Source organism: Chenopodium quinoa, unplaced genomic scaffold (genome assembly GCF_001683475.1).
Source record: "Chenopodium quinoa cultivar QQ74 unplaced genomic scaffold, ASM168347v1, whole genome shotgun sequence".
Taxonomy (NCBI): domain Eukaryota; kingdom Viridiplantae; phylum Streptophyta; class Magnoliopsida; order Caryophyllales; family Amaranthaceae; genus Chenopodium; species Chenopodium quinoa.
The window spans coordinates 773,650-800,233 of NW_018745291.1; the positions used below are offsets into that span (position 1 = coordinate 773,650).

General features: G+C 34.8%; 1 protein-coding gene across 2 annotated transcripts in view; it reads right to left on the minus strand.

Moving 5' to 3' along the window:
* LOC110712151 overlaps positions 1–26,584 on the minus strand; it is a 42,140-nt gene extending 15,556 nt beyond the window's left edge. Inside the window, exons 1-18 of one of the 2 annotated variants that reach the window (XM_021890588.1) lie at positions 25,518–26,560; positions 22,450–22,594; positions 20,598–20,873; positions 20,322–20,489; positions 19,996–20,211; positions 18,522–18,616; positions 15,722–15,896; positions 15,194–15,603; positions 14,794–14,917; positions 13,563–13,658; positions 13,393–13,464; positions 12,726–12,854; positions 12,223–12,367; positions 8,491–8,834; positions 6,989–7,452; positions 6,564–6,899; positions 3,826–4,047; positions 2,567–2,657 (exon numbers count right to left, since the gene is read on the minus strand). In XM_021890588.1, the coding sequence (XP_021746280.1) occupies positions 2,567–2,657; positions 3,826–4,047; positions 6,564–6,899; positions 6,989–7,452; positions 8,491–8,834; positions 12,223–12,367; positions 12,726–12,854; positions 13,393–13,464; positions 13,563–13,658; positions 14,794–14,917; positions 15,194–15,603; positions 15,722–15,896; positions 18,522–18,616; positions 19,996–20,211; positions 20,322–20,489; positions 20,598–20,873; positions 22,450–22,594; positions 25,518–26,389 (4,380 nt within the window). In that variant the 5' untranslated portion in view covers positions 26,390–26,560. Of the gene's footprint in view, positions 1–2,566; positions 2,658–3,825; positions 4,048–6,563; positions 6,900–6,988; positions 7,453–8,490; positions 8,835–12,222; positions 12,368–12,725; positions 12,855–13,392; positions 13,465–13,562; positions 13,659–14,793; positions 14,918–15,193; positions 15,604–15,721; positions 15,897–18,521; positions 18,617–19,995; positions 20,212–20,321; positions 20,490–20,597; positions 20,874–22,449; positions 22,595–25,517 lie in introns of both variants that reach the window. The other variant, XM_021890589.1, reaches the window with a different exon arrangement.

Genomic DNA, 26,584 nt, shown 5'->3' on the forward strand with positions numbered 1-26,584 from the left:
AAACAATAAGAGGAGGAGAAGAAAGCAGTGGTGATGGCAAGGAGATAGTGGTAGCGGCAGCGGCAGGAGAAGTGATGGCGGTGGTGTGAAGGGGTTGGCAGTGCTCCATAAAAATGAGAGATAAGTTGATAAGATATATATTGACAAGTAACCAAATATCACCCAAACAACACAATAAATCAAAGGGTATCACTTTCCTTTCTCTGTCCATTGGTCTATCCCCTTTCTTGATTACATTCCCTTTACCCCGTGTGAACCAAATGATCCCTAAGTTTACTCACTTTTACACCCTCATATGTTTTGTAATACCCCATATATTTATGATATGACAAAATATATGTAAAAACCAAAATTAATTTCATTTCATGAGTTGGGGGAGATAAAAAGTATACATCCTTTTTATTTTAGAGTACCATTCTGAGCGAGAAAAGATATATACTCCCTCTGTTCTTTCATCTTCTATTCAGTTACTTACTATAGATATGCAATTCAAGAAAACATTGAAAAAGGAGAGTAAGTGCAAGATAAAGTATGAAAAAGTAAGAGAGAGAATGTAAGGTGGATGGATGTAAGAAAAAAGTGAATGAAGAGAGTGAGTGGAAAGGTGTAATTATTGTGTGGGAAAAGGGTAAGATGGCTAATGGATTAAATCTAAAATAGAATAAAGCAAAGTAGAACAAAAAAGAATGAACTAGAAAGGAAAGTTTGTAGAACAAAATAAACGAAGGGAGTATTTCTTATTTAAATTAATAGTTTTATTTTAGTAAATGAATTTCCTCAATTATATATCTTTCTAGTTTTAGAAAGTTATAGCCCTATATTTTTCTCTATAGGACTCTAATATTAAGGGCATTTTATACCCCTATACGGTAGTTTTTTTTTGTCGTGGCTGCTATCATTGATTTTGTCACTACCGATTGTGACATCTCATCTAGCACTTAGAATTATCTCCAATTCCCTTGGTCACCATGGGAATCATCACAATATGAATACCATCAGTAATGTTTAAAATTATCTCTGTATCATCAGCAAACTTTAACTCTTTGAATTTCTAGTCACTATTATGCGTAAAAATCATCGAAAGAAGATCGGACAGATTCCTTTAATCCCTTTTGTCATCTTGTGTACTGAATATCAATGAATCAAATGACTATCATCACCATCATCATCATCGTCCGTTAATTTTGCTCCCAGCAGCAATCTTGCCCGTGCATGATTTGGTGTGAAGTTCAAAACATTCTTTGTCAAATTCGGAAAGGTAACTATACTTCTATCGGCTTGTAGATGTATAATTATATATTTTGCAGAATTAGCAGAAACCATAAATATCAACTTGGAGTTGTATGATACGTTATTTTGTTAATATTGCATGCATTATTATATTTTGTGACGTTCAATTGATATACTCATTCCGTCCCAAGTCCATTGTCACACCATCCTTTGCATAGAGGTGTAGGATTATCAATTTTATTTTAATAGAATAATATATGTGATGAAAAATAATAAAGATTTTTTTTAATGGAATAAGAGAGATGTGGAACCTTACTTTTTATAGTAGGAAGAGAGAGTAAGTGCAACACTTAAAGTGGACAGACATAAAAGAAAGTGTGATGATTATATTTGGGACAATGGACGGGGAAGTATTATTAATTGGTATTGATCCTTAGAACGTCCGTAGATCAAGGAGCAATCTCTTACTTCCTTCGTTCTTTTTTATTGCCCTGTTTCATTTATCACACTTGCCAATGCATAATTTTAACCATCAATAGCTTTAATTGTCGACAGGTAAAAATTATTATAAGGAAAAATTAAAAATAAAAAAAGATAATTATAATAATATTTTGTGAATCGATTGTAACAACATATGACTCGCAAAAGACGATCAAAGGAGGAGATGTGAATAATGTAAACGTCAAAGTAAGTCAAGTTTAAAGGAACGGAGGAAGTTTAATAGTTTAAAGATTTAATCATAGAGAGATAATTAACTCCAGTGATCAGAATATTTAGCTGGAGGAGACCGATTCCAATCAACTACTTCAATTATAGCTGAACCTATTCCGTCATACACAAAGTGTAAATTGGATCAAGTTGTGGTCTCACATGTGCATGGGAAAGGCCTAGCAAAGGTTTGTTCATTTCAAGATTCTTAACCTATTTGACTTTTCATGGCTTCACGCACATTAGGAAAGTAGGGAAAGCCACAAGTAAAAAAAAAGCTTTACCGGAACACTGTGCTATGGAGGGTATAATATTCAGAATCTCAGATAATCTAATTAAAACATCTCTGATAGATAGACAATCAATTGATGAGGAAGGTACTTAACATTTCTAGGTTACATTTGAAAGAAAGTAATCATGGTTGATAGATAGAGAGACTCCCTCCATCCCAAAGATATTGGCCACCTTTCTGCTCTTGCTTGTCTCATTTCTTTTCCTATTGTATTATATACTACAGGTTAATGGCCACTCGTCAATTGTAATGCTTGGTATTTGGAAGAATTCAACAAAAAACACAAAATTTTAGAACAGTGTGTAGACATAAAAAAGGAAATGGTACAGCAATAACCTCATTTTTAATAGGCTCACTCTGAGGCAGATGACAGCTACACATAGTGAGCACATCCAAAGCAGCATCTAGTTCCCAGCTATGCAAAAATCTACAGAAGACACAAATTAAGGTTTAATTAAATATAAGATATAATTAACAGAGGATATTGTCAAACTACAAGATCTCCTAAAGCTGCTGCCACTATCATTTAAACAATAGTCTCATAGGCATAATATCATCAAATTTTTGGATATTTTGTTAAAAACCACCTTTTAAATCCTTATATTTGTTAAAAACCACCTTTTAAAAAAAATGTTGCAAAAGACCACCCACTAATTTAATTACTTGTATATATTACTATACTACTTTCAAACCTAGAAAGCTGAGCAATGGCAGCAACACCAATGTCGGGAAACCTTAATTTGGACAGAAATCCGCCACTATTGCCGCCGTCTCAGGGAACTGACATGACCGATATCAACTATGGCTTAACACTTACCCTCTCGGTCGCAATCTTGTTTTCAATTACTTTGCTTTGTCACCCTTTAATGATCATACTTGCAATAATGAGCAATTGTGAAGGAATGTTGTTCATTAAAGGTGTATATTGTAGAGAGAATAGAGAAGAGGAAAAGAGGTGAAGAACTTTGGGATTTCACATACCAATGAAGGTGAACAACGCAAATATTAATGGAGGTGGAGAGAGAATAGAGAAGAGAAGAGGGATAATGAAGGAATGGGGTCCAAATAAGGGTCACGTGACTAGCACATGATCTGTAAACGCCGGAGTTTTTGGTCAACATTCATTTTCTGGCACTTGGAGGTGAATTACAACAACAAAAATTAAATGGGTGGTCTTTTACAACATTTTTTTTAAAAGGTGGTTTTGGACAAAATTTTCTTTTCGTTTTTTTTTTTTTTTTATAAAGTTTCCTTTCAAAAGTTTCTCTTAATTCACTTGAGCTCATCCATGTTTACTTGTATTGATAAGGTGCAAAACATAGGATTAATAGACAGCTCCTCCCCCACCCCCACCCACACCCCACCCAAGAAAAAAAAAAACAACAAAAAAACAAACAAAAAGGAAAGGAAAAAAAAAAAACAGTTCTTCCATAATAAACCCATCTTTGGTTCTCTCTCAATCTCTCCACACAGACATATGCTCGTTTTTTCTTATCTTTATCCTGGATTATCCCACTTCAGACATTATAGAAAAATTAACCTTGGATAATAATTTGGAAAATGTACACGTATAAGCATATATGTGCAAAGTATACCTTAGGGCTAGCTGAGCTGCTAGTTGTTTGTCTTTCAATCTGAGACAATACTGCCAACTATCACTCAGCATCCTGTTCCCAACATGCCCTTGCGAACTTCCAGAGTTTTGGCTGTTTTCTTCATGTTCAATAAGAAGTCTAAGCAACTCATCTGATGCCCCACCTCGCAAACAACGATCGGAAAAACTGAGTGCATCCATTATATTCTTTTCTTCAATTAATCTGTACATAAACAAAAAAAATATATATATCAATCATTTGAAGACCACTTCGGCAGAGAATGATCACTAAGAACATAAAAGTTACAACATTAAAATAAAAATTAATAAAAAAAAAAAAAAGCAACATCAACAATATCCAATTTTCCTACCGATGCAATTTCTAGAAGATATGACACTAAGACTAAATTAAATCAAAAAGGTGATGCAACAGATTATTTTTTTTGTAAAAATAAAAAAAAAAAAAAGGCCAAAGAAGAGAGGAAATGAACAAAGATCAAAAAAAAAAAAAAAATTAATTCTATGGCTCCTCATAGCTCCAAAGTCTCTAATAATCAAATACAGCAAACTCATTATCATATCTATTCACACCAAACAATCAGGAAGAGGCTATGTAAAATAACTAGCTTAAAGAAACAGCAATTTCACTAGCATGATTCTATCACATACAGTTAATGCCTTAATGGAGCATTACTAGAGGAGAAGACATATGGATAGAAATACATACTACTCCCTCTGTTTCAAATAATCGCAACACTAGGCATCGAAAAAAAATAGGAAGATTTATAGGGTAGGGACTCTAGTGGAATTATTTTATAACAAAAAGTATAGTTAGTAGGAGAGAGAAATCTAAAAAAAATAAAAAAATATTGTAAGTGGGGTTGTAGGAGAGAGAAATAATAAAATATTTGTTCAAGTGGGGTTAGTGAGAGAGATATAATAGAATAATATCGGGTCCTTAGCAAATAATGAATTGTTGCAATTATTTTGAAACGGACATAAAAGAAAAGTGTTGCAATGATTGCGAAACGGAGGGAGTGTTATTTAAAATGCTTTACATGTTCAACGACACTTTCTCAGTACATCAAAATAATTAAAAGATCTTGCATAATGCTGGTTTTCCATCCTCTATATTAGCCTGTTTACTTTGGACAATTTATCCTTGTAAAGATGAAAAGATTAATGATAAAGTTAACAAGACTCACATTTAAAAAAAAAAAAAAAAGGCATGCAGGTTATGCATACATGTAATTGTAAAGCTCTCCGACCTTAACTAAAAGACTACTCCCTCCGGTTTTTTTTAAGTGTCCCGTAGAGACATGTCACGCATGCCGATGCAAAACTTTGAGCAAAAATATCTTTAATTATCATTAACCATACATTATAACAATTGAATATTAATAATCTACTCATTGAGACGATTCCAACAAGTACCTACAAGACTACTACCTCCGTTAAATATTAGTTGCAACTTTGGGGTATTATTTGTGAGATATAAAACATTCCAAAGTTGCAACTAATATTTAACAGAGGTAGTATATTTTTTCTTATGTATAATTCACAAACATTGGTCAAAGTACGTTTAATGAATAGTGCCAAAATCCCAAATGGGGCACTTCAAAAAACGGAGGGAGTAAGAATTATGTTACAGAATTACAGCACAGCTGATGTCTCCGACTTCACGTTTTACAATGTAATAGTTATGTTGTGTAGTTTACACGATAAAACTTGCAAAGATATACTTAGTCCGTTCCCCTAAGTTCTTTTTTGTTCAACTCACTCTCCATTTTAGTCTGGTCTTTTTTGTTCAACTCACTTTCCATTTTAGTCCATTCTTTTTGTTCTACTCAAAGTTCCATTTTTGTTTGCTCTTTTTTTTTCTAATTACTTTCCATTTTAGTCCGATCTTTTTTGTTAAACTCACTTTCCGTTTGAGGCAGTTCTACTCACTTTGCTTTACTCTATTTTTGGCTTACCCCTTTAACCATCTTACCCCTTCAACACCATAATGATAACACCTTTCCGCACACTATCACTTACTTTATTCACCTTTTTCTTACACAAATCCACATTTTTTCACTTTATCCTACTTCATCTTACACCCACCAACTATATTCGATATTTTCTTAAATTGCTGAAATAAAGTAAGTAAAAAGTTTATATAATGAAAGCATGTACCAACACAAATCTACCTGTATATAGAGCAATATTTAGGAATCGGATAATGTATATAATAAACTGAAAAGAACTAATACTCTAATGCCTCTAAACAGTACATATCTGAACTGAACTTATTTTGTCACCTCAATCGGATAGACTGTCCCAAAATAATAGGTCGAGGCATGTCAGTGGCTGGAGGATAAGGTTAACTGATGAGCAAAATGGAGCTAACTAAACTTCGAAGACTGGGTTGTGGGAGAGAAGTGCATGTGTTGTACTGCTAGGCATAATGGTGGACCAAGAAAATATGAGAGTCCTAAAGGAATGGAAGAAAGCTACTCTGCCACCCATACTAAATTACCATTCTCTCAAGTCAACCTAGTCCTCGCAGTTGCATCTAAAGGCATTGAACTGGCCACTGAAACTCGAGGTGGAAAGAGCCAAATCTAAATATAAGACCAGGGGGTAAAATATGAGAACTTCGACAACATTACCACAGGTTGACAAAAACCTAGTCTAATTACAAATTAATAAAATAAAACATAAATTGGTTTTTCATTAAGGATAAACAGTATATACCTTTTAACAGTCCTCTCATATGGCTCTTCATTTTCCCAGTCAAAAGTTAGAAAAGTAGTAGCATCATCTTCAGCAGCTTGATGCATGGAATCCTGCAATGTGTCACGATCAACTGTAGCTTGAGCAATTTCTGGAGCAAATGCTGCAGTGTTACTTCCAATACTTTCATCAATGTCGGACTCAGTGTCAGTGTCAAGCTCTCGAGATCGTTTAACAGAAAATTTTCGGTTACTTTGTATTCCACTAGCATCATCTGCATCCTTGGGTGTTTCAGAAATCACAGATACTCGGTGAAGGTTAGTCTGCAACTGTATCCATCGGTTCAAAGTTGGAAATCTGAAAATTTAAAATATAAATTTATTTATTTTTTTTTACCCAGAAGATATTGTGGCTGTTATTGGAAAATATACAACAATATTGTATACCTTTCTGACTGATCAACAGCGAATTCATAGAACATGTGGTTAGTATCTGGTGAATGCGGCAATTCTTCGTTCAAGGGACTATGAAAGGATGACTCATTACTACTGTATAACATACTGCTTCCAAAGACACAAGCAAGTACAGCTCTAACTGGTGAAATTTTGACCAAATGCTTTATTATGTCCAACTGTAGATGATATTGAGCAATTCCAGCCGAAGCCAAGGAACTGCTGACGTCACTTGCGCAAGTCCCTCTACCAGAAGATGTCGTTAAATGACTAGCATGGCTAAACTTAGCACTGGATGCAGCCAATGGAAGACAAGCCCAACCGTGGCCACAACGTGAAGGATAGACAGAAGGTACACAAGCTGAGATCACTTCATGAACAAAATCAGCAGACATGATTTCTGCAACCTTTTCAGCTGCTTCAGTGCTACCTCTTTCAAAAACTAGGCGCGTTACAAGCTGTATAAAAGGCATAAAAGGCATTAACATAGCTTCAAGTTGCAGTCCAGGGACACAATCTCATATTCTATTTAATCATGCCTACATATGCAAAAAAGAAAAACACACAGAAACAGACAAATGGATGATTTAAAAGGTAGAAATTTTGACCACTGTAAAAGACATTTATATTTCTGATAGTGACTGCTTTACGAAGTCTATATTACATGGGAAGTACCATTTTTCAAAGACTTTTGGTGTGAATAAACTACTTAATGCTCATTTCCCAGAGCAGACAGGTTAAAAAACCCACAGAACTGCAGAAGTTGTGGTTAACTACAGAGCCAAGCAGAAGCATTCACTATTTTTCTAATAATGAAATATTGTGCAAGGATTCAGACCTTCAAATAAGCTTTTAAGGACCAACTATAATCCAAAATCCAATTAAAGAGAAGAAGATATCAGTTATGTATTAAAAAGGTGCAAAAAGTCACCATTACACTCGTTGGCCCATATTTTAAAAAAATTAAATAATAATAATAGATCATTGAAGCAAGGCCAGCTACTTTGGGAAGTAGTTTTCAGTTACTTGGTCCATGCATTACACATCTAGATCTCAATTTGGGACCAAAAGTTATGGACTATAGAAAAATACTATTTTTAACATGCAAAAAACAAAATTCATCTCCTTAGCCATAATGACATAAAATGCAGGATTTCTTTGCTCCAATTCTACTAAAATACCTCTTTGACCACCCCAAATGGGTATGCATACTCAAACACTTATATGTTCGAAATATCGAATATTTATCTACTACTTATAGTACATGAAAAAGAAATGGAAAGATCATTGTCCACAATTCTCAATCACAAATCTGGACCCATACTCAAGGTTAACAATCACATTCAAGTCCAATCCTCACCAATTTTATTTGGTTCGTTTATCTGCTTTCAGGTTTTCACTGGCTACAGATTTTTTAAGGAGCGCTCGTATTATTATCCCTAAGGCAACAAGTCACATGCAAAGATCATTTTTGAGCCAAGAATTAATAGACTTACATCCTTAGGCCATTCATATACGAGCGAGAAGTAGTTAAAGTCATGAGTTGTATCAGTGCCATCAACAATATCACCAATTGCAGCAATATGAAGAACAAATTGTGAGAGATATGTTGATGGTTTTGCACTCAAGGGGCTAAAAAGCCGCTTTTCAGCATCTTTCATGTCATAAGCTGAAGGTTGAGCTGAACTTGAGGATGGCTGTTTAGTACTTCTGAGCCCAAGTCCCAGAAAATTATTCCTGTCAATATCCAAGAGATATTTTTGCTCCCTGCCTTCAACTTTGACAAGATCAATCCCTATTTCTTCATCAGCTACTGCTCTTGCAAGATTATGAAGTTTGCCTGAAACAATAGACAATAAATATAGAAAAGTCACTAGTCAAAATATACAACCATGAAAAAAAGGGTTGTCTCTAACAAATCTCAACTCTTAATACCTGGCCAATTATTTTTCCTTTTTTTAAAATTATTCTCGGAGAGGGGGGGAAGAACGCTGGCTCAGTTCAATCCCAAAACACATATTTCAAGTCCAATACTCAAGGAAATAGCAGCCAAATCACATGCATTTGTGTCCACAGGACAAAATTGAATATAATCGGGATAATTGATTGGCCATGGTACAGAAATTTGGGCCAGCTTTCTAGATTATACATCATCAAACTTGAAGAAATGAGAAGTGCAGCATATAGCCCGGCCAATACACAAGGGGACATGACATTTTATTGACTAGTCTAGACTCAAACTAACAAAAGATAAGAAAAATCCCATAGAAACAAAAATCACTGATCATAAACTAACTCGTGGCCTTCAGTGCTTCTCTATTAACAAAGGATAATTCAAAAAATTAAACAGGAAAACCTTCTTCGGATTTAAGCAATGTTTTTGGAATTTAGTTGATTCTTCTAGCCTTTTAACAATTTTATATTCAGAAACTTCCACTCTCAATCTTTGATGCCCTGTGTTTTGGCTGATTCCATGTACTCCGAACGATTACATTCTTATTTTCAATTTAGATCCCTGTAGTTCACTCCATTAAAAGGTCCAAGTCAGTGATCCTTCTTTCCTATTATTATAATTTTACGAGTTGGTCTTCTCCAAATCAAAGCAAAATCTAACCCTTATTTTTAATTTTGGTGCATTTGACAAAAAGGTGAAAGTTTTAACCCCTTATACTACGGGAGGGGATTTACTTTCTAATTGTGGCTTTTGGGGATATACTCCTGTGGGACCCAAGTCTAAAATAATAATAGAGAAGCAATTTCATCAATTGAAAGTAGAGGTGATCAAAGGGCGGGGCGGGTTCGGGCCAGGCTGATGGTAAAAGTAGGCCCACTTGGTCAGGCCAAGGATAAGACCGAAAATGCTTGCCCAAAACCCCGCAATACTGGAGCGGTGGTGGGCTTTTTGGGTATTTTAGGCCGGGCCAACACATAACTTAAATGATTGTAAATGCATGTCCAAGGCCTGCGGAAAAATAAAAAAAATCAGGCCTGACCCGATTTCGGGCTGAAAATTTCTGCCCAAAGCCTGCTCAAAATCGGGTCCCTTCCATGATCAGGTCTACTTAAAAGTAAACCAATTAAACATTCAAGTAAAACGTATCTACTATAAAATTATAAAATAATAGATATCTCTGCAACTCTTTATATTTAGGGTTTTTTTAGATTCTGATGAACAAAGTACATTAATTGTCATGAAATCCCTACATTAACTATAAACATTTAAATCTACGTGATGTAAGACTGCTCTAAAGAAGAGAAGCAACCAATAAAAGTAAATTAAATTATTTAAAAGAAAATGAAAATGATCAACACTTTTCACGCATGTTGAGCTTGAGGCCATATTTATACATATAATGTACATGTACATATATATACCTTAAATATATGAACAAAAATATACTCCCTTTGTTGTCCTTAGTTCAAATCACTATTTTCATCCATTTTTCTGTGTTCCACTCACTTAATGTATTCCCTTTATGGCACGTTTATTCATTTTTATCAACTACAATCCCACTATGTGGGGTCCAATTATATCAAATAATACCATTGCTCTCTATCTCTCACCTTTTTATAGAAAAAGCGGTCACACACATGGTCCTCATTCCCCCTTTTTCATACTCTGTGTAACTACAAGTAAATGATTAGAACACCAGAAAACGCACTCCATCTTTCTTCCCAACGAGTCCAGATATATAATCCCTCCATTAATTATATTTCTACTCAATTGCAATTTCTGCGGTCTCCCACACATGTTTGATTGATTATACTTTTAAATATGTACTAGTGTAAATTATTAAAAGTTGATAATTGGATCCCACAGATTGCAACAATTCTGACAAGATTTCACACAATAATAATTTATTTGTACATAAGTAGCAATAGACGGTCAAAGTTTATTTTTAGTTTGACCTAATGAATAGTAAGTGAGTAGAACAAAAAGATTCTATCTTTACGCACTATTACTTTGACTTAAATTTTTTAGTATACACTTAATGGCCCTGTATAATATTTTTTAGATTATTCTCGATGCACATTTTCATGACATCAATTTTATAAATTTTTACAACACAGTCAAAGATATTAATGGTCAACCATATGCCTCGGACATGCATAAAGACATTACTTTTACTTTCGTATCATTCACATCATATAAAACCATAGTTATTTTTAACCGTTGAATTGTATTTATTTATCTTTAAAAATGATACTTTTACTATATATTTACTTCAAGATTACTAAGAATTTGTTTTTACAACTCTCGCCCACGCATTGCGTGCACCCCTAAGCTTGTAGAATTAGTAAAAACAGAAGTGCCAAAGTAAATTATGCATTTATGCTAATACTACGAGCGCCAAAGTAGAAACTTTCCTTATGGTGAGTATCAAATCATTAGAAAGTAATAAAGGAAGAAAGACACATAAACGAACGCAGGGCTAAGGATAAACAAGATCAGGTACAAAAAAAACATGCTCTTAAGCTATCATCTAGTAGACGATCTAAAAATTTAAGTTTTTTTTATAGAACTGCAGAGAACATAGTACAAAGAGCAAACAAGGAGACTTCACACAACAATTGGAATAATCCCAACTACAAATTAACCCAACTTCTTAAAATTTCCATTATAAAATAATTTGAGAAAGCGCCGACCCCCTTAGCCCACAGAGAAACTAATAATGTGACTTAATCACATGAATTTCGCTGTAGCCATATGGTCCGAAAAAAAAAACAGCGATAATTACATTTTACCAAAGCAAACTCTTCTCCCTCACCCTACCAAAGCCCGAAAAAGCTAAATTATTCATCATCCAAACTAATAAGAAACTTGTTAAGAATGTCAATGTTGCTAATGACTATTGTATAATACTAATCGTATCAGACCATCTATATTGCCTTTCCTTAGGTCGGTTCATTACAAGGAGAAACCAAAAGAAAAAAGAGTAAAAGATGATAGCAATGGCTTGCACTGCACCACAATATTCTGATAACTTAGTAAAAAGTTACTGACAGTACCCTGAGGAAGCATCCCCGATTTCAAAGAGGACAAAGGACAAAAAATATTTAGCACTCAAGACTATAGACGAGAGGAATTTCCTAACTATAACAGGATGCCAACAGTGTATCATCATCTAAAAAGATAAGAAACTAAGACAAGAGTATAGTGCAGTATTCAAAACCATTAAAGTGTATCAATAATTTTTTTATAATTTGATTTAATTATAATATCTTACCGCTCAGAAACTGTCGTTTACCCATATGAGCATCTTCAATCATCTGATGTAGCAATGCAAGAGCACGATCTCTATGGCCTTGTTGATGAGAAAAAGTAATGTTCATCTCCCCTGACAAAATAGACTGAAGGGTGGCAGAATTTTCCTGGAAGTGTAAAAAAAAGTATGATTATAAAGCAGTTCACAGCCTAACTTGCAGATATTGCAGAAGGTTTGATGGGGAATAACTTTGGAGGAAAAAAAAACAAAGATACGCTAGAGCAATAAATTGCAGGTTTCAGTTCATTAGTAAAGATGCAAAAAGGAAAATCTACAATTAAGCAGATATAGAAACAGCATTTTATTGATGGAATTTCTTGCAGCAACCCCTATCAATATCAATTGAAAGACTACTGGAAGGGGGAGGGGGGGGGGGGGGGAGTTTCTAATGTTGTAAGCCCAATACATTTATGGCCACGAATCAACAATGAGAGAATAGATATTCAATCTTTAAAAACACACACCTCCTCTAAAAATTCACGTAGTCGTTTGAGAAGATGTCTTGCTACTGAAACCAATGCAATTTCTTGGATCTGATCCCATCCAATCTTTAAAGACCCTCCTGGGTATATTTCCGACAACATGGTTTGAGCCTACATAAATGTAAAAAAAGTTACAGAGCAGTTTAAAATTAAAGGATATCTCACTCAATTTTACTTGGAACAAAAAAAAAAAGTAAAATATTGATAAATCTATGTAAAACGACTAACTTTTGATACCTTATACTTCCTCCGTTTTCTTTTAAATGCAACATTTTGGCTTTTACACTATTCATATACCCCTCTTTGACTAGCTTTGATGTTTTATAGTAAGGAAAAATAGTCATATGGGATCTTGTTAGAATTGATCGCATTCAAACTTTGACTAGTTTTACTTATAAAAATTTAATATTATGAAGATATACATTGTGAGTTTATGATTGATCTATTAAAATTTTACACAATCACATTTGGTTTTTATATATTAGTAAAATTCAAGTGAAAGTATGTGAATAGTGCAAAAGTCAAAGTGGTGCACTTATTCATATACAAAGGGAGTAGCAATCAAACCTAATAATTAAATGATCAAGATGCCCTACTCAGCATAAGAATTCTCTAATTTGATCCTTATAACCTATATTAAACTAAAAACCTGATCCAGAAGTCGCTCAGACATGTCTTTAGACTTAGCAGAAGCAGCAGCAACATCTATACAGAGAAGAATCTGCAAACAGAACATTTATTCAGTTAAAATTAACTTAAGAATATGTAAATGAAAATTTACAACTTAAAAATTAAGAAAAGACCATTTTTTATACTCACAGCTGCAATAGGACCAATTTGAGATTGTAACGAGGAAAAATCAATTTCTTGCAGTGTCACTGTTTCATCTGTAGCACGAGAAACAACATCCTCGACCTACCATTCAATGTTTCCACAAACAGAAGAAAAAAAAAATAAAGACACTGAATTCAAAGAGAAACAGATAGGAAAGAGGATTATCCAGGGGATACCAATGCAAACATAGAAAGTACTGGCTCCATAAAAGAGAAATATTTATGCCTAAATAAAAGCCACAACAATATATCACTTTTTTAATGGCACCGAAACAACAAGAAACCACACAACTGATCAACTAAAATTAACAAATTCAGACAAAAATTGTAGAGGCATATCATCTGCTACAGAGATTTTTTTGAATCCCAAATAAAGCATAAAATCTGCATTTTTTTTGTCTGAAAATCAAGTCCAACTTTTGATTTTTCGACAAAGACCAGTGTGTGCATAATTCCTAACTACAACCATGAAATTCAATAGCAATAACAGAGCCAATTCTCCATAGATTTTTTTGCCTCTCATCTCACTCCATATGAGGTTAGAAATTCCCTTTAAGATTATGCAAAAATATTAAGGACTCACCACAGGTTTTCATAACTGACTCATAAAGTTCATTGGTAATTAAAAGACAAGAAACATTGCATTGGTGTAGTAAAATGATCTTATTCCTTTTATGGTGATATCTTACCCTATCTTGCCCCACTAATTGGGTTTCATTCTTGACATTTGGTCCTACAGTAGATGGATAGAAGTAGAAGTCGCAGAAAACTATGAAACAGAGGAGGTACCGCTTCACAATTCAAACAAAATCTTTACCATCTTCTCTACAGAATAACAGTGTCAATTCATCAGATATCTACATATGTACAATTTTGCATGGTGCTAGAAGTAGTAATCAAAAAACTTCAAGAATAAACACATATTATCACAGAACAGTATCAGCAGGAATCCATCTTTTTTGATATAGGAAAAAGGTGTGATGAAGAAAAAAAATGAAGTAACAGCTCACATAATACAGGAAATCTGAAATGAGATAACCCTACAAGCTCTTTACTTCAGGAACATGCATTTTCTATAAATAACAGGTTAGACAAGTCTACCTCAACAAAGAGAAGAAGCAACACACAGTCATGTCGACCATACATGTAAAACCAATAGTGGCAAAGCCAAATGATGGCATTGAAAATAAAAGAGCTATTATCTTTAAGATTCTTACAGACGCTCTTTTGAAAGTGTCGTCCACCCATTCAGCCAGTGCAAGTGTAGCTCTATCTTCATATGACAAAGAAAACCTATGCACCGCCTCCTCCCCTATGTCATACTTTGCCTTTTGCATGCACCTGTAAGAAAAGGAAAACTTTCAAAAAAAAAAAATGAAGAAGAAAGCAACAGATACTCAGAAACCAAGAATGGTATTAAACAGGATCGGCAAAAGGGAGAGGGGAGCACATCTAGAAAAATGGCAAATATCAGGCTTTATAAAGCCATTCAAGTAATGAACAAAGTCTACAAATACAATTGCAAAGAGCACCTAAAATAGATCACACATTTCAAAAATATCGGGTGGAACAACTGCTTAAAGACCCAATATCAATTGAAGAATTCAGGAAGCTTACAGGTTGAGCAACTTTGATGGTGCTGCACGTAGTATAGTCAATGCCTCCTTCCATCTCCACTTCAGCTCAGGTAGAGGCAAAAGTTGCTGCAAAACTGACAAGCGCCATTGCCAATCTTCAATGAAATTTCTAGCATTCAATATTCTCCACTCCAAGGCTTCTCTTTCACCACTAGAGTTGGTAACCTCCAACGTCAGCTCTGTTGGTAAATTGTGACGCAAAGTATCAAGTAGAAATTCAACAATAGAAACAGCCATGTGGTTTCCCATTTTGTCAAAATTGACATCATCATACTGCTGCTGGCCAGCACGAGATAGCTCGTAGTTGCTCCCTGCTAAGCCACAATGTTCAAAATCAACTGAGATGCTGTCAACATGTAGGAGTGAAATAATAATGTTCACCATGAATATCTGCATCATTGGAATTAGTTGCAGAGGACCGTTAAAAAAAATTAATAATTGATAAATAATAGATGTAAAAAGGATCACAACAACGCATCATGAAGTTAGGATACCAGGAACAAAGTACCTTGCGTGCCACACTATTGACAGCCTCAAGATGATGCCTAAGTTCTTTCAAAAATCTTAATGACAACTGAGGATAGCAAATTTGATCATCAGAAACACTCTTTTCCATAGCTCCCAATGCCATGACGGCATAGTCAAGCGCATAGCGCATGTGAATCAGTTCGCCATCCTGCATCCTACCAACAAAAGTAAGCCGCATTTTCAATTTTTGTGACACGAAGATCAATAAATCTACACGTCACCCAAAGCAAAAGAATTAAGCTTATTTTTAACCGCATATTCTACCCACAATACAAGTTGAACAGATAAGAATACTGAAAGGAAAAGGGAATTAGAAAAGGCCACCTGCAGCTTTTTCACTTCATTTAAATAAGAGTTATACCCATAAGGAACGCTTCTGTTTTTCAGTATAATCTTTATTATCAAGTACTAGGTTTATGTATTAAAGAACGCATAATCATATAGGCAAACAGACCAATAAATAGGAAGGGGAGTGGGGGGGAATTATCCACCAACCATTTCCCTCAGTAATTTTATATGATTATGTCAACAGCCTTTTTTAAGCTGTTGGTTGTGAAGGAGGGAAGGGGACAGTGTTTATCAAACTATGTTAGTTTTTAATAATAATTTTTGAAAACCAAAATGACAGCAACAGAGTATGTAATAAGGGCAAAGCTTCACCCCAAAAATTAAACACTTTGTGTCCGGTTCGTGTTGTGTTGTCAAGTCAGCTTTTGCCATTTCTACTTAAAATGTGTTGGTTTCTTTTGTTTACAGATCCACTAGATTGCCAACCTAGAACATTGCATAGTCCATACTAAAAAAAAAAAATAGTCCAACCATTAATCACCCCACTTCTCCAGGACACCAGAGCTACTTTGCTAGAGCAAAGTTAAACCCAATTCCTCCCACATAGAGCTAAAACCTCATGACAATAAGAAAGGTGTCATTCTCTTCACCTTAAACTGTACAGGCCAGGAAAAATAAGTTCCAACAAGTAATATATGGGCTTACCCAGGTTCAGTTCACAGCTAAAAGAAGTTCAAATAAGTTCCGGTTTGTTCAAATAGGTTCAGTTGTTCATACAAAAAAACTTCATGTAAACAAATTGAAAGCAAAAAAATTATAAATAATAATAATAATTGATCAAGAGACCATCCTAATCTAAACAGCCGAAAAGAGTAAACTTCCTTCTCTTAAGTACATTCAATGTCCAAATAGATCCAAGAGACACTTTCTCCTCTCTAAAAACATAAACAACTATTGAGAGTAAAATTCCTTTATTACGTACACTCGCTGTCAAAATAGATCCTTAATGGCTGCACATGCAACACAGCATGCTTTACGAGGAGCCTTCACCTTCCAATTATGATTTGCAAGGAAATTGACACAAGCATTCCTTCAAAAACTTATTAAGCGTTGTTATGGACTAAAGAGAGTTTCAAAAGCTACTTGGTTGGGGAGGTTCAAAGAAATGGAGTTACTCTAACATTTTTATTTATTATATAAGTTTAAAGCAGAACTTAACCTCTTCGCCTTCCGTGAAGTTAATGTAATCCTTTTTAGATTAGTAAAGGGAAAATAAAAAAGGAAAATTTCTTCAAACTCAAAATAAAAATCTTAACAGAAAAGGTATCTCCAGCCATAAGACAGATTCTTCTACAGAAAAATTTACTAAAACTCTTAGCCAAATCATTTTCTTACTATCATTATGAAGTCTAATAAAAAGTAAGACGGTAAGACCCAATGTTTTAGTAACAATTCCTTTGTTCCACGCAATCACCTCACCTACAGTCTATAGAGTATAGACAACAGCAGCCTCCCAGAGCAAGGATTTTCTAGATAGGCCTGAGAACTGAACCTTTCAGATTTTATGCCTGCACAAAATAGCATGCAAAAATATTGCTCTTAACTAAGTCAAATAAGGACTTAATAACGAACTCTGCAAAGCTAGACTCTTGTCCGCCAACTCCATAAGAGTTAGGAATCTGGATCCAAAACCAACCTCACCTAACTATATTTAAGGTTGACGGCATTCTTAAAATATGCCTCTTTTTTTACTAGCCTCCAAACAACTTAACAAAAAGGTTATGCCTGGTACAAAGGAGACTGAAATAAAAAACCGCTGAATCCAACTAAACAATCATCAACTTTCTGGTTATGACTGATTTTGATCTGTAGTATGTACTAAAGTCTTTATATAGAATCCGAAACCCATAAAGTTAGATCAATGAGCAAGTTGAAATTAAGAGGCAAAAAAAAAAGTGGAACATAAATTGTTTGAGACAATATAGATAAGATACTAACAAGCAGACAGGGAGGCTACTAAATGAGGAGCTTGAGGCCTTGAACATGAGGTTTTATTTGTAGAAGAACACAGATTTATTAACATTACCGCCATTAATACCATGTATCAAATGGCCATTGGTGTTCTACTAATATGATTGTGTTTTATTATCGAGATAAGGAGAACTACAAGTCACTACAACTGTAAGTCAAGGTGTCCTTAGTTACAAGAGTGGGCATACCGACCACACAGAAAAGAACCAAACAATGCAGGCCATTCAGAAGCAAATAACCCCATAGATCCAAGAACACCACAACTCCAGTAGCCTCACTACGAGATATATAGTCATTACTCTACAGCCAACGCGCCGAATTCAGCAAAATTAACACGCATGTCCAAAGGACGCTGTTATTTGATCCTCTTAAACAAAAATCATCTCATTTTCTTTTGGGGACCAGGGCATTGAACTTGTACTTTAAAATGTTAAATACAGCCACAAAGAAAAGTGCCACACCTTTTCCATTCTGCTGCAGTAGAGTCTGTTGGCTGCATGCTAATCAATTTAATAGCATCCTCAAATGTAATGGTTGGAACAACATCAAATAAAACCTGCAGAAAAATGGTCAAGTTAAAAACAAGTCATGGTAAGCAAGGCATTTTAAAGGAGAGAGGGGGGGGGGGATCACGATAAATATTAATGAATTATAGTGGTAGATAATAATGGAGTACTTCACATGATGTTGATCAATTTATGTATATTCTACAACAATCACAAAACATTAGTCCAAACAGGATATGTATATGAATTTGCAATTATCCATGCAATAATACAAAATCAACCAGATGGAGCTAATAAAACCTAATGTCAAAATGAGATTCAATTTGAAAGCCATATTCCCAAGAGCAACTCATAGACAGGAAAGAGAGCCACAACAACAACAACAACAACAACAACAACCCTCCACAAAGAACTTATTTCTAACCAGTAACCCCATATCCACTAAACGTCACTGCTTATATAGTCATCTTATAGAGCCAGATAAGAATTTGTTTTATTTATATGGCATTTGGAGATTTTAATTTGTTAGATTTATTCCCATCTTACGAGTTGCTTTTAGAGATAAATTTTGAATGGCTAGGAAAATACTTTTCTTCGTAAAATTGGTTTCTCTTAAATTATATCCTAAAGATATTGTTCTTTTTAATCCTAGAGAGACTAGGTACGGATGTTGGGACTTGGGAGCATTGCTCAAATTTAGTGTAGGAGATCGAGATCAAAATCTCAAGATGTAAAAACCTATGAATGTGGGGGTAAACTCTAAGGAGGCTTACCAATGTTGAGGTGGCTTAAAAGTGGAATATGAAAGTTGGGATGACTCAACGATGAGAGACCAAATGTACGAATGTTTGCCTTATTGATAAGAATTGATGAATAATATTCCCTGTCCCTAACAGTTTTTTATATTCCTTTTCAACATGTCCACGTAAAATCTTTATGTTACTTTAAACAGAAAATTTTACTCAACCCATATGATGTGGAACCATCAACTTATTCTCTGTCTCTCACACTCTTTTCATATTCTATGTCATGTAGGTCCTCTTACTCACTCTCTTTCAGAAGGAAATTGGAAGCTCATTTATTCCCAAACCTCCCCTCCTTCTCTTTTCCGTTTTTCCCCTCCTCTTCCTTTCCTTCCATGATTGCAAACCAAACACATTATAAAACTATTCTGTCACCATTGTTAATATTTTTTTCCAGATGAATTCTGTACCGTTCACTGTTTGGAGACCTATATGGGGTCGGTTTCCGAACACTTCTCAACTACTCTGTAATTTTTCATTTGCTTCATTCTTGTCAATAAAATTTCTAATCTTATACTCAAATAAAATTTGGGCTTTTGAAATTCAACAAAAGCAAATAACATATAAAGCCAGAGCATAATAAAAGGATTCCCAACATTAAACAGCATATAAACATAAAATCTTACCCGTAAAGGACTCTGGGAAGATAGCCTTTCCAAAACCAAGTTCTCCACAAAAGGATCCAAATGAGCATTCCCTTCTTGGAAATCTACTTGGCCATTACCAGACAAAAATAAGGAGGATCTAATATCCCATGGTTGACCCGAATTGACACAAGCAACAAAAGAAGCAAAGTCAAGCCGATAACACAAGGAATCACAAAGAAACTCAATGCACGATTTCTGTAAGAAATGGGAGAATACTTCAGAAAAAAATTGACACGAGTTATAAACACAAGCCTGAGGATGCAGAAATTTGTTGAATGAGTAAATCTGCAGGTAGAAAGTAGTACCTCATCTGAACCATTTTCATAAAGAGAGGAATCATCAAGCTGACAAATTTTTGGCTGGCCTGTCCAAAGTAGCTGCATTAATTTTCTTCGAGCAGCAGTTCTGCTGGACAATAAATCCCACCCCAGGACACTAACTAGGGGTTGAAGCCGTGGAAACAATGACACGACCTGTAAGCATGCAGGCAGCTTAGTCTGGATTAAACATATAATAAAGACAAATATAGCAAAGCATAATAAGCTTTCAGCAAGAACATATGTGAGACAGAAAAGGCTTACATAGCTTGCTTCTTCCAGCTGCTCATTCTTGACAGCAGAAAGAGCCGTTTCCATAACACACTCCAAAACATGCAATCCAGCAACACGGGAATAATGGTATAAATCTCGCATACAAACTGTAATATCCAAGTCAGAAGATAAAGATGTGTCATTGTTGACGTTCTCAAGTTTCTTCTTTTGCATGCGATTGTGAAGTTGCATTAACGGGGGCAGAATCTGATTGTCAGAAGCCCTCAACATATTTATCTCTTCTAGCAAAAGATGGTCTTGAACAGCCTGGATGAATAATAATAATAATACTGCTTAGAGTTCTAGAAGCATTATACAAACAAGTCCTGACAACATAAACCTACTTTTCAGAAGATAAGCGTCTAAGAAGTCATTGAAGTGTTGCTGTCGAGACTGAAAAGCTCGTGAAATCAAAGGCTACAAGAAACTTCCAGTAAAATACACCACAATTTGGGTGAAAAGGGAAAATAAAATAGGAAGAAGTTCATAACAAAGAAAAACATAATTCAAATTTTGACAAGTGGCAACCTCATAAACAGGATGGAGAGGACAGTCCACACTGTGATAAACAGCAATTTGACATCACAGAGTATACAGGTGTATAATTGAAATAGGTAGATTTTAAAGATATGCAAGAGCAAACACCCAAAATTATACTTCCACCTCTTTTACATTATCAACAGATACTATTGTCTACATTGACAATATGTGGTGATTTATACTCAACAAAAAACACAATAATGTGATCTTATTAGATGTATCTCAACATATACTTTCATAATATCTAATTTTTATATTATTATATTTATTAATATTTAAAGATAATAATGGTTGAAGTTAGGCATTGACAAGTCTAAAAATAAGTTGCAATTAAAGCGAACAGAGTTAGTACTATAGCTCAGTAAACAGGGAAAGAAATATCTAAACCAGCGTGGCAGTAGATGCTAGATACAACATCCATATGGTGAAGGAGGGGTACTTGTTAAAATCTTTAGGCATCTTTAGATATTGTATCATTTATTTTGGAAGCAATAGGTAGCATATTGAGTTGTATGACTTTATTATCTTATACTTTGTTCAAAGCTATTTTAGGTACAAGTCAAATTCCTGAACCCGCCACTGTTGCGATCCTAACATTACTAAAACTTACTTCATTTTATCACTCATACAATTTGAATTGTCAATCATCCCCTGTAATTTCAAATAAAACCTGGAGTCTACCATTTACCAGCTATTCCAACATTCCTCACAGTATCACTAAACAAATAGAAAGATCAAAAGTTCTACATTTATAACATCTGCAACACCATCAGTCACCACTTCACCTGTAAAACTACTAAACACGAGTCAACTTCAGGCAAAAAGACAAATCAATCCATATACTAACCTTCAATTATTCCATCATGGTAATGATATAGTGATATAATTTCAAAGTAAACAAGGGGAAAAAGAAGCAAGGTAAAGCCGACATGCAAATATTCAATGGAGATAAGGCCCTACAGCTGCAACTCTGCAATCCTCCTCCTAGGAAGCCTCCTAGAAGAGTGAGACTATTTGTGTTACAATCAAAATCACAGTAACAAGGGCATTCATATACGTTTGTTTTTCAGAAAAATTAAGCTATACCAAAGACACATGAGTCAGCAAGCACCATTCACAGAAATCATCAACAGTTACAGGGAGTTAAAAATCTTAAGTTTCTCATGCCATCTTCAAAAAAGAAGTATTCTACAGTGAAGGATGATTAAGGGAGCTACAAGGAACAAATAATCACCTAGACAAAGAAAGAAAAGCATTCAATTGGACCTTTCTCTTTCCATAATCGGAAGACAAAAATTTTAACCTGGAGCATTTGAACAAGATGAGTGCAGTTGGTTGACAGAGCTTCTCGATATATGTACAGCAACTTATCCCGTGATGTGCGGGAAACATCTCCTGGACCCTCTATTCCTGATAAAACCTTTTGGAGCAAATCTTGAAATACCAACCTAACAGAGACATTAAAATAAAAAATGGTTTCTTTTAACAGCTATGAAAAAAGGTTAATATGCTAATAAGAGGAATTTTCTAATCTTTAAACTTCTAACAATGAATTGAAATGCCAAAGAAGAGGAAAATGTGACATGACTAGTCAATATTACGACTTACAGTCTTACAAGTCATCAACTTAAAATATGCAAACAAGCCTCGCTTGTAATATCAAGAAGCAGAACATATATGACTACGATTAAGAAAACAAAACAATATGGACCCTGCTACTACGGCAGATCAAATAAACACAGGTGTATAGCCATCAAGCGAGCCGAGACCGAGCTTATAGACTTCCACTCAAACTCAAGCCAAGTCACAAGCTTTATCGAGTTTTAACTTTCACGTTTAAATTACCATAAAAGTCAAATTGATTTGGAAATTAGAACTTATTCTACGCTACAACTATGTTTGTCTTTTAATTTTGTTTAAGCTTCTCACCAGTATTGTCTAATATATTACTCTTGTCTCTTAATTTAAGTTAGATGTTACATTATATAGGATAGAAAAAAATAACCGAGTCTGTTCATGAGCTTCTTCTAGAGCCGAGCTTTGTTGTGTCCAGGTGTCCAGCTCATGAATATATCAAACCGAACTCGAAAAAATTCATGAACAAGCTGGGCTAATTAACAATTCTAACCCAACCGGTTAAGAGATTTAAAACTAGCAGCAAGACAGATCCCATAAAACTCTAACCACATATAAAAACATTGAAGAAAACAAAACATAATGCATCTTGAAGATTTGCTCATAAGGGAAAATTAGATATCTTAGACCAATTTCCAAAAGTATGGAGAGAATGATGAAGAGGCCAATTCTTGAATCAAAGCAAAAGGGATACTGTGGAGAAATGCTACATGAGAACTTCACCAGCAAAAGTTCCATCCAATGTAAGAATAATAGGATTGCCATAAGACCAACTGTATATGCATATAAAGGTTCAAAATATTGGCCAAACAAACAACATTGAAGAGAATGAGGGAACAAGAAGATAATTCAGTGCCCATATAAAATTATTATGCAGGAAACTTTTTTTTTTTTTTTTGACAGGAATATGCAGGAGACTTGACTGCAATGATTTGATACAATAAATAAAAAATTTAGAAAATAAATAATAATAATAATAATAATTTTAAATTAAAAAAAAAAGAATGCCAAGTGATCAACTTAGATTTATCAACCAAACAAAACTTATTCAATAGATATAAAACATAGGCCAAAATATAAAACAAAAAAAGGGAAATTTAGCAAAAATTCCCAAAGAAAACTTGATGCAAAATAGAGATGACTCATACAAAGTATGCATCATGTAGCCTGACAACAACCAATTAACATAGAACGATAGAAGCATTTTGACAAACATCGTTTCATACCCTTCAATAGTTTCCGTAACTGTCATCACTCCCCCACCCCAAGATCACACCCTTTCCCCCATCCTCAACCTAATATGACAAGGTTGAAGCAATAAACAGCAGAAACTAAAAAAAAAAACTATTGCAAGGAAAAGAGAAGGTAAATATTAATACATATCAATAATTGAATTGTCCATCAGAGATTGCAAGTATCCTAAGACAAATTGACTTATAACTCATGCATTGGGGAAGGTGAGGTAATATCACCTTATCAATACAAGTGAACCTCCATCTTCTTTTTATTACTTCGTAGTTCTTACTTCTTAGTACCAACAGAAGAATGTGTATCGATTATAAAAGAACACCGCGAGAATTCTACAGAATTTCTAGAAGTAAATGTTTTAGATGAGCCGGTTTAAGAAAAGTTTTAAAATGGAGTAAACATTAAATTAGGCATGAGATAAATTTGGAGGGAGAACTATATAGGCAAAAAATACTATGTATCTTATAATCACTAGTCAGGCCAAAAAATAATAATTCCTCCACATAATATAGTTTCAACCCTTACTTCCGAGATAACCTACAGTTTATGGCAAGTTTCATGTCGGCCATTGCACCCATGAAGGCCAAAAGTCCAAGTTTGAAATATTTTTCCATCTTTTTCCCCATATACATTACAGGAATACTAAAACACAAACTATTCATGTTATTTATATAACTCAATTGCTCTCCAACTTTTCTCTTGATTTCTAAACTCTTTATTATCTTTTTGCCTCGTTTATTGACATCACTTACCATTGCAGCTTTGCTCTCCAATGTGCTCTCCACCTACTTCCCAAACCACTAATTCATAAGTGAACCTTATTAACTTACACATTCCTCACCACATAATCTAACCAAACCAAAGGAGAAAGTTACATTGCAATCACAAAAGTATATTTTGATGGAAAAATATCTCAAACTCCTAGCAAATATTCAAGATTAAAGTTTGTAGAGGGGGTCAAAGTAACTTGAGATTTATTCACGTAAACTCTCCTACAAACTTCCATCAAATCAACTAAAGAAATGTAATACCTATCAAAACCCTAAGTATAGGACAAAGTGGCTATATAATCCTCTTCAGAGAAAACGGACAAAGTCACATCAGAAATACTTCCATTATAAATAGTTTAATCTGCTGAAGCGTTGTCTTCGACAATTGAGCAGGTTATCTGACAAAGCATCAATAATTGGGCTTTTCACTTCACAATAATTGCCATCACACCAAAAATCTAATATTTGAATAGCTTGATGATTAACATCCAATCCCCCTCCCGTGAACTACTTTCATCTACCCTAGTTCGACTCAATAACGAATACATTACAATTATACAAAGTTCACATAATACATACTAGGCAATATGCTAGTATATTATCATTGTGCAGCAATGAGATTAGAAGATAAAGCATCAATATAACAATAACCTGCATTTTCACTCTATATATAACTTAAAATGCAAGTATTAAAAGGATTAAGCACCATTACACATACCGATATTCTTCCTCGGAGACTCCATAACCTAAGCGCAAACATCGAATATGCGAAATAGCTTCATCTACATTTTCCTTATTTACACATTGTCTCACTTCATCCAAAAGCGCGATTTGTACATACTTCTGGATTGATTTCAACACTCTTTGATCCTCCTCACTCGAAACAGTCCCTACTCTCCCTTCTCTCCTCACAGTAATTGCCAAACCATTGTCATCATCTTTCTCTAACTCCGCGCCTACCTGTTCCTGTATATTCTCACACAACGACACGAAAATGTCCACATTTTCGAGAATTACTCTCCTCAAACACATCAATTCCTCCTCTCTAACAACAATCAATTCTTCCTTTTCTTCATCTTCCAAATCAACAATCAAATCCTCCTTCAATCTCCTCAACCCTAACTCCATCAATCCATCCAACAATCGCATAGAACCTCTCAATTCCTTCAACACTTCCTCCGACTCCTCCTCCACCTCCGCAACCCTATCAACACTCTCCGAAACCCTAGCACTAATCATCTGAACATACAGCAAGAACTCAACACGAAACCTAATCGAATCAGCCGATACCGAACTCGACCAAACAGAAGTCCAATTCTCAAACTGAAAAAGTTCAAGCGACGAAAGCCAAGTAAGAAGAGCAGGTGACGAACAATTAGTAGAGTAAACAGCATTCTTGAAGTTTCCGCCATTAACGACAATCGTCTGAAGCAGAGATAGCGCAAGATTAGGGTTCCGATGACGGAGACTAAGGATTGTAGCACGAAATGCCTCGAATTGAGTAAGGAATAGGTGATTTGCTGCAACTTTGGAGAGAAGATTGGTGTCTTTGTCCATTGTTAGAGGTGGTTCTCTCTCTTCTTCCGCCATTGATAAAGAGTTGAAGGCAGCGAAGACGATCGAAGCGAAGAAGAAGAGGAGAGAGAAAGAGTGTGAGAGAGAAGATTGACAGTTGAATGCGTCACTAGTTGATGTTGTGTGAGGATGTCTGTAAAAGCGGGAGATCGCCGTCTGTACTGTAAAAAGATTGGGTTGTGGTGAAATGTTCGCACGTTTTCGCTCTTC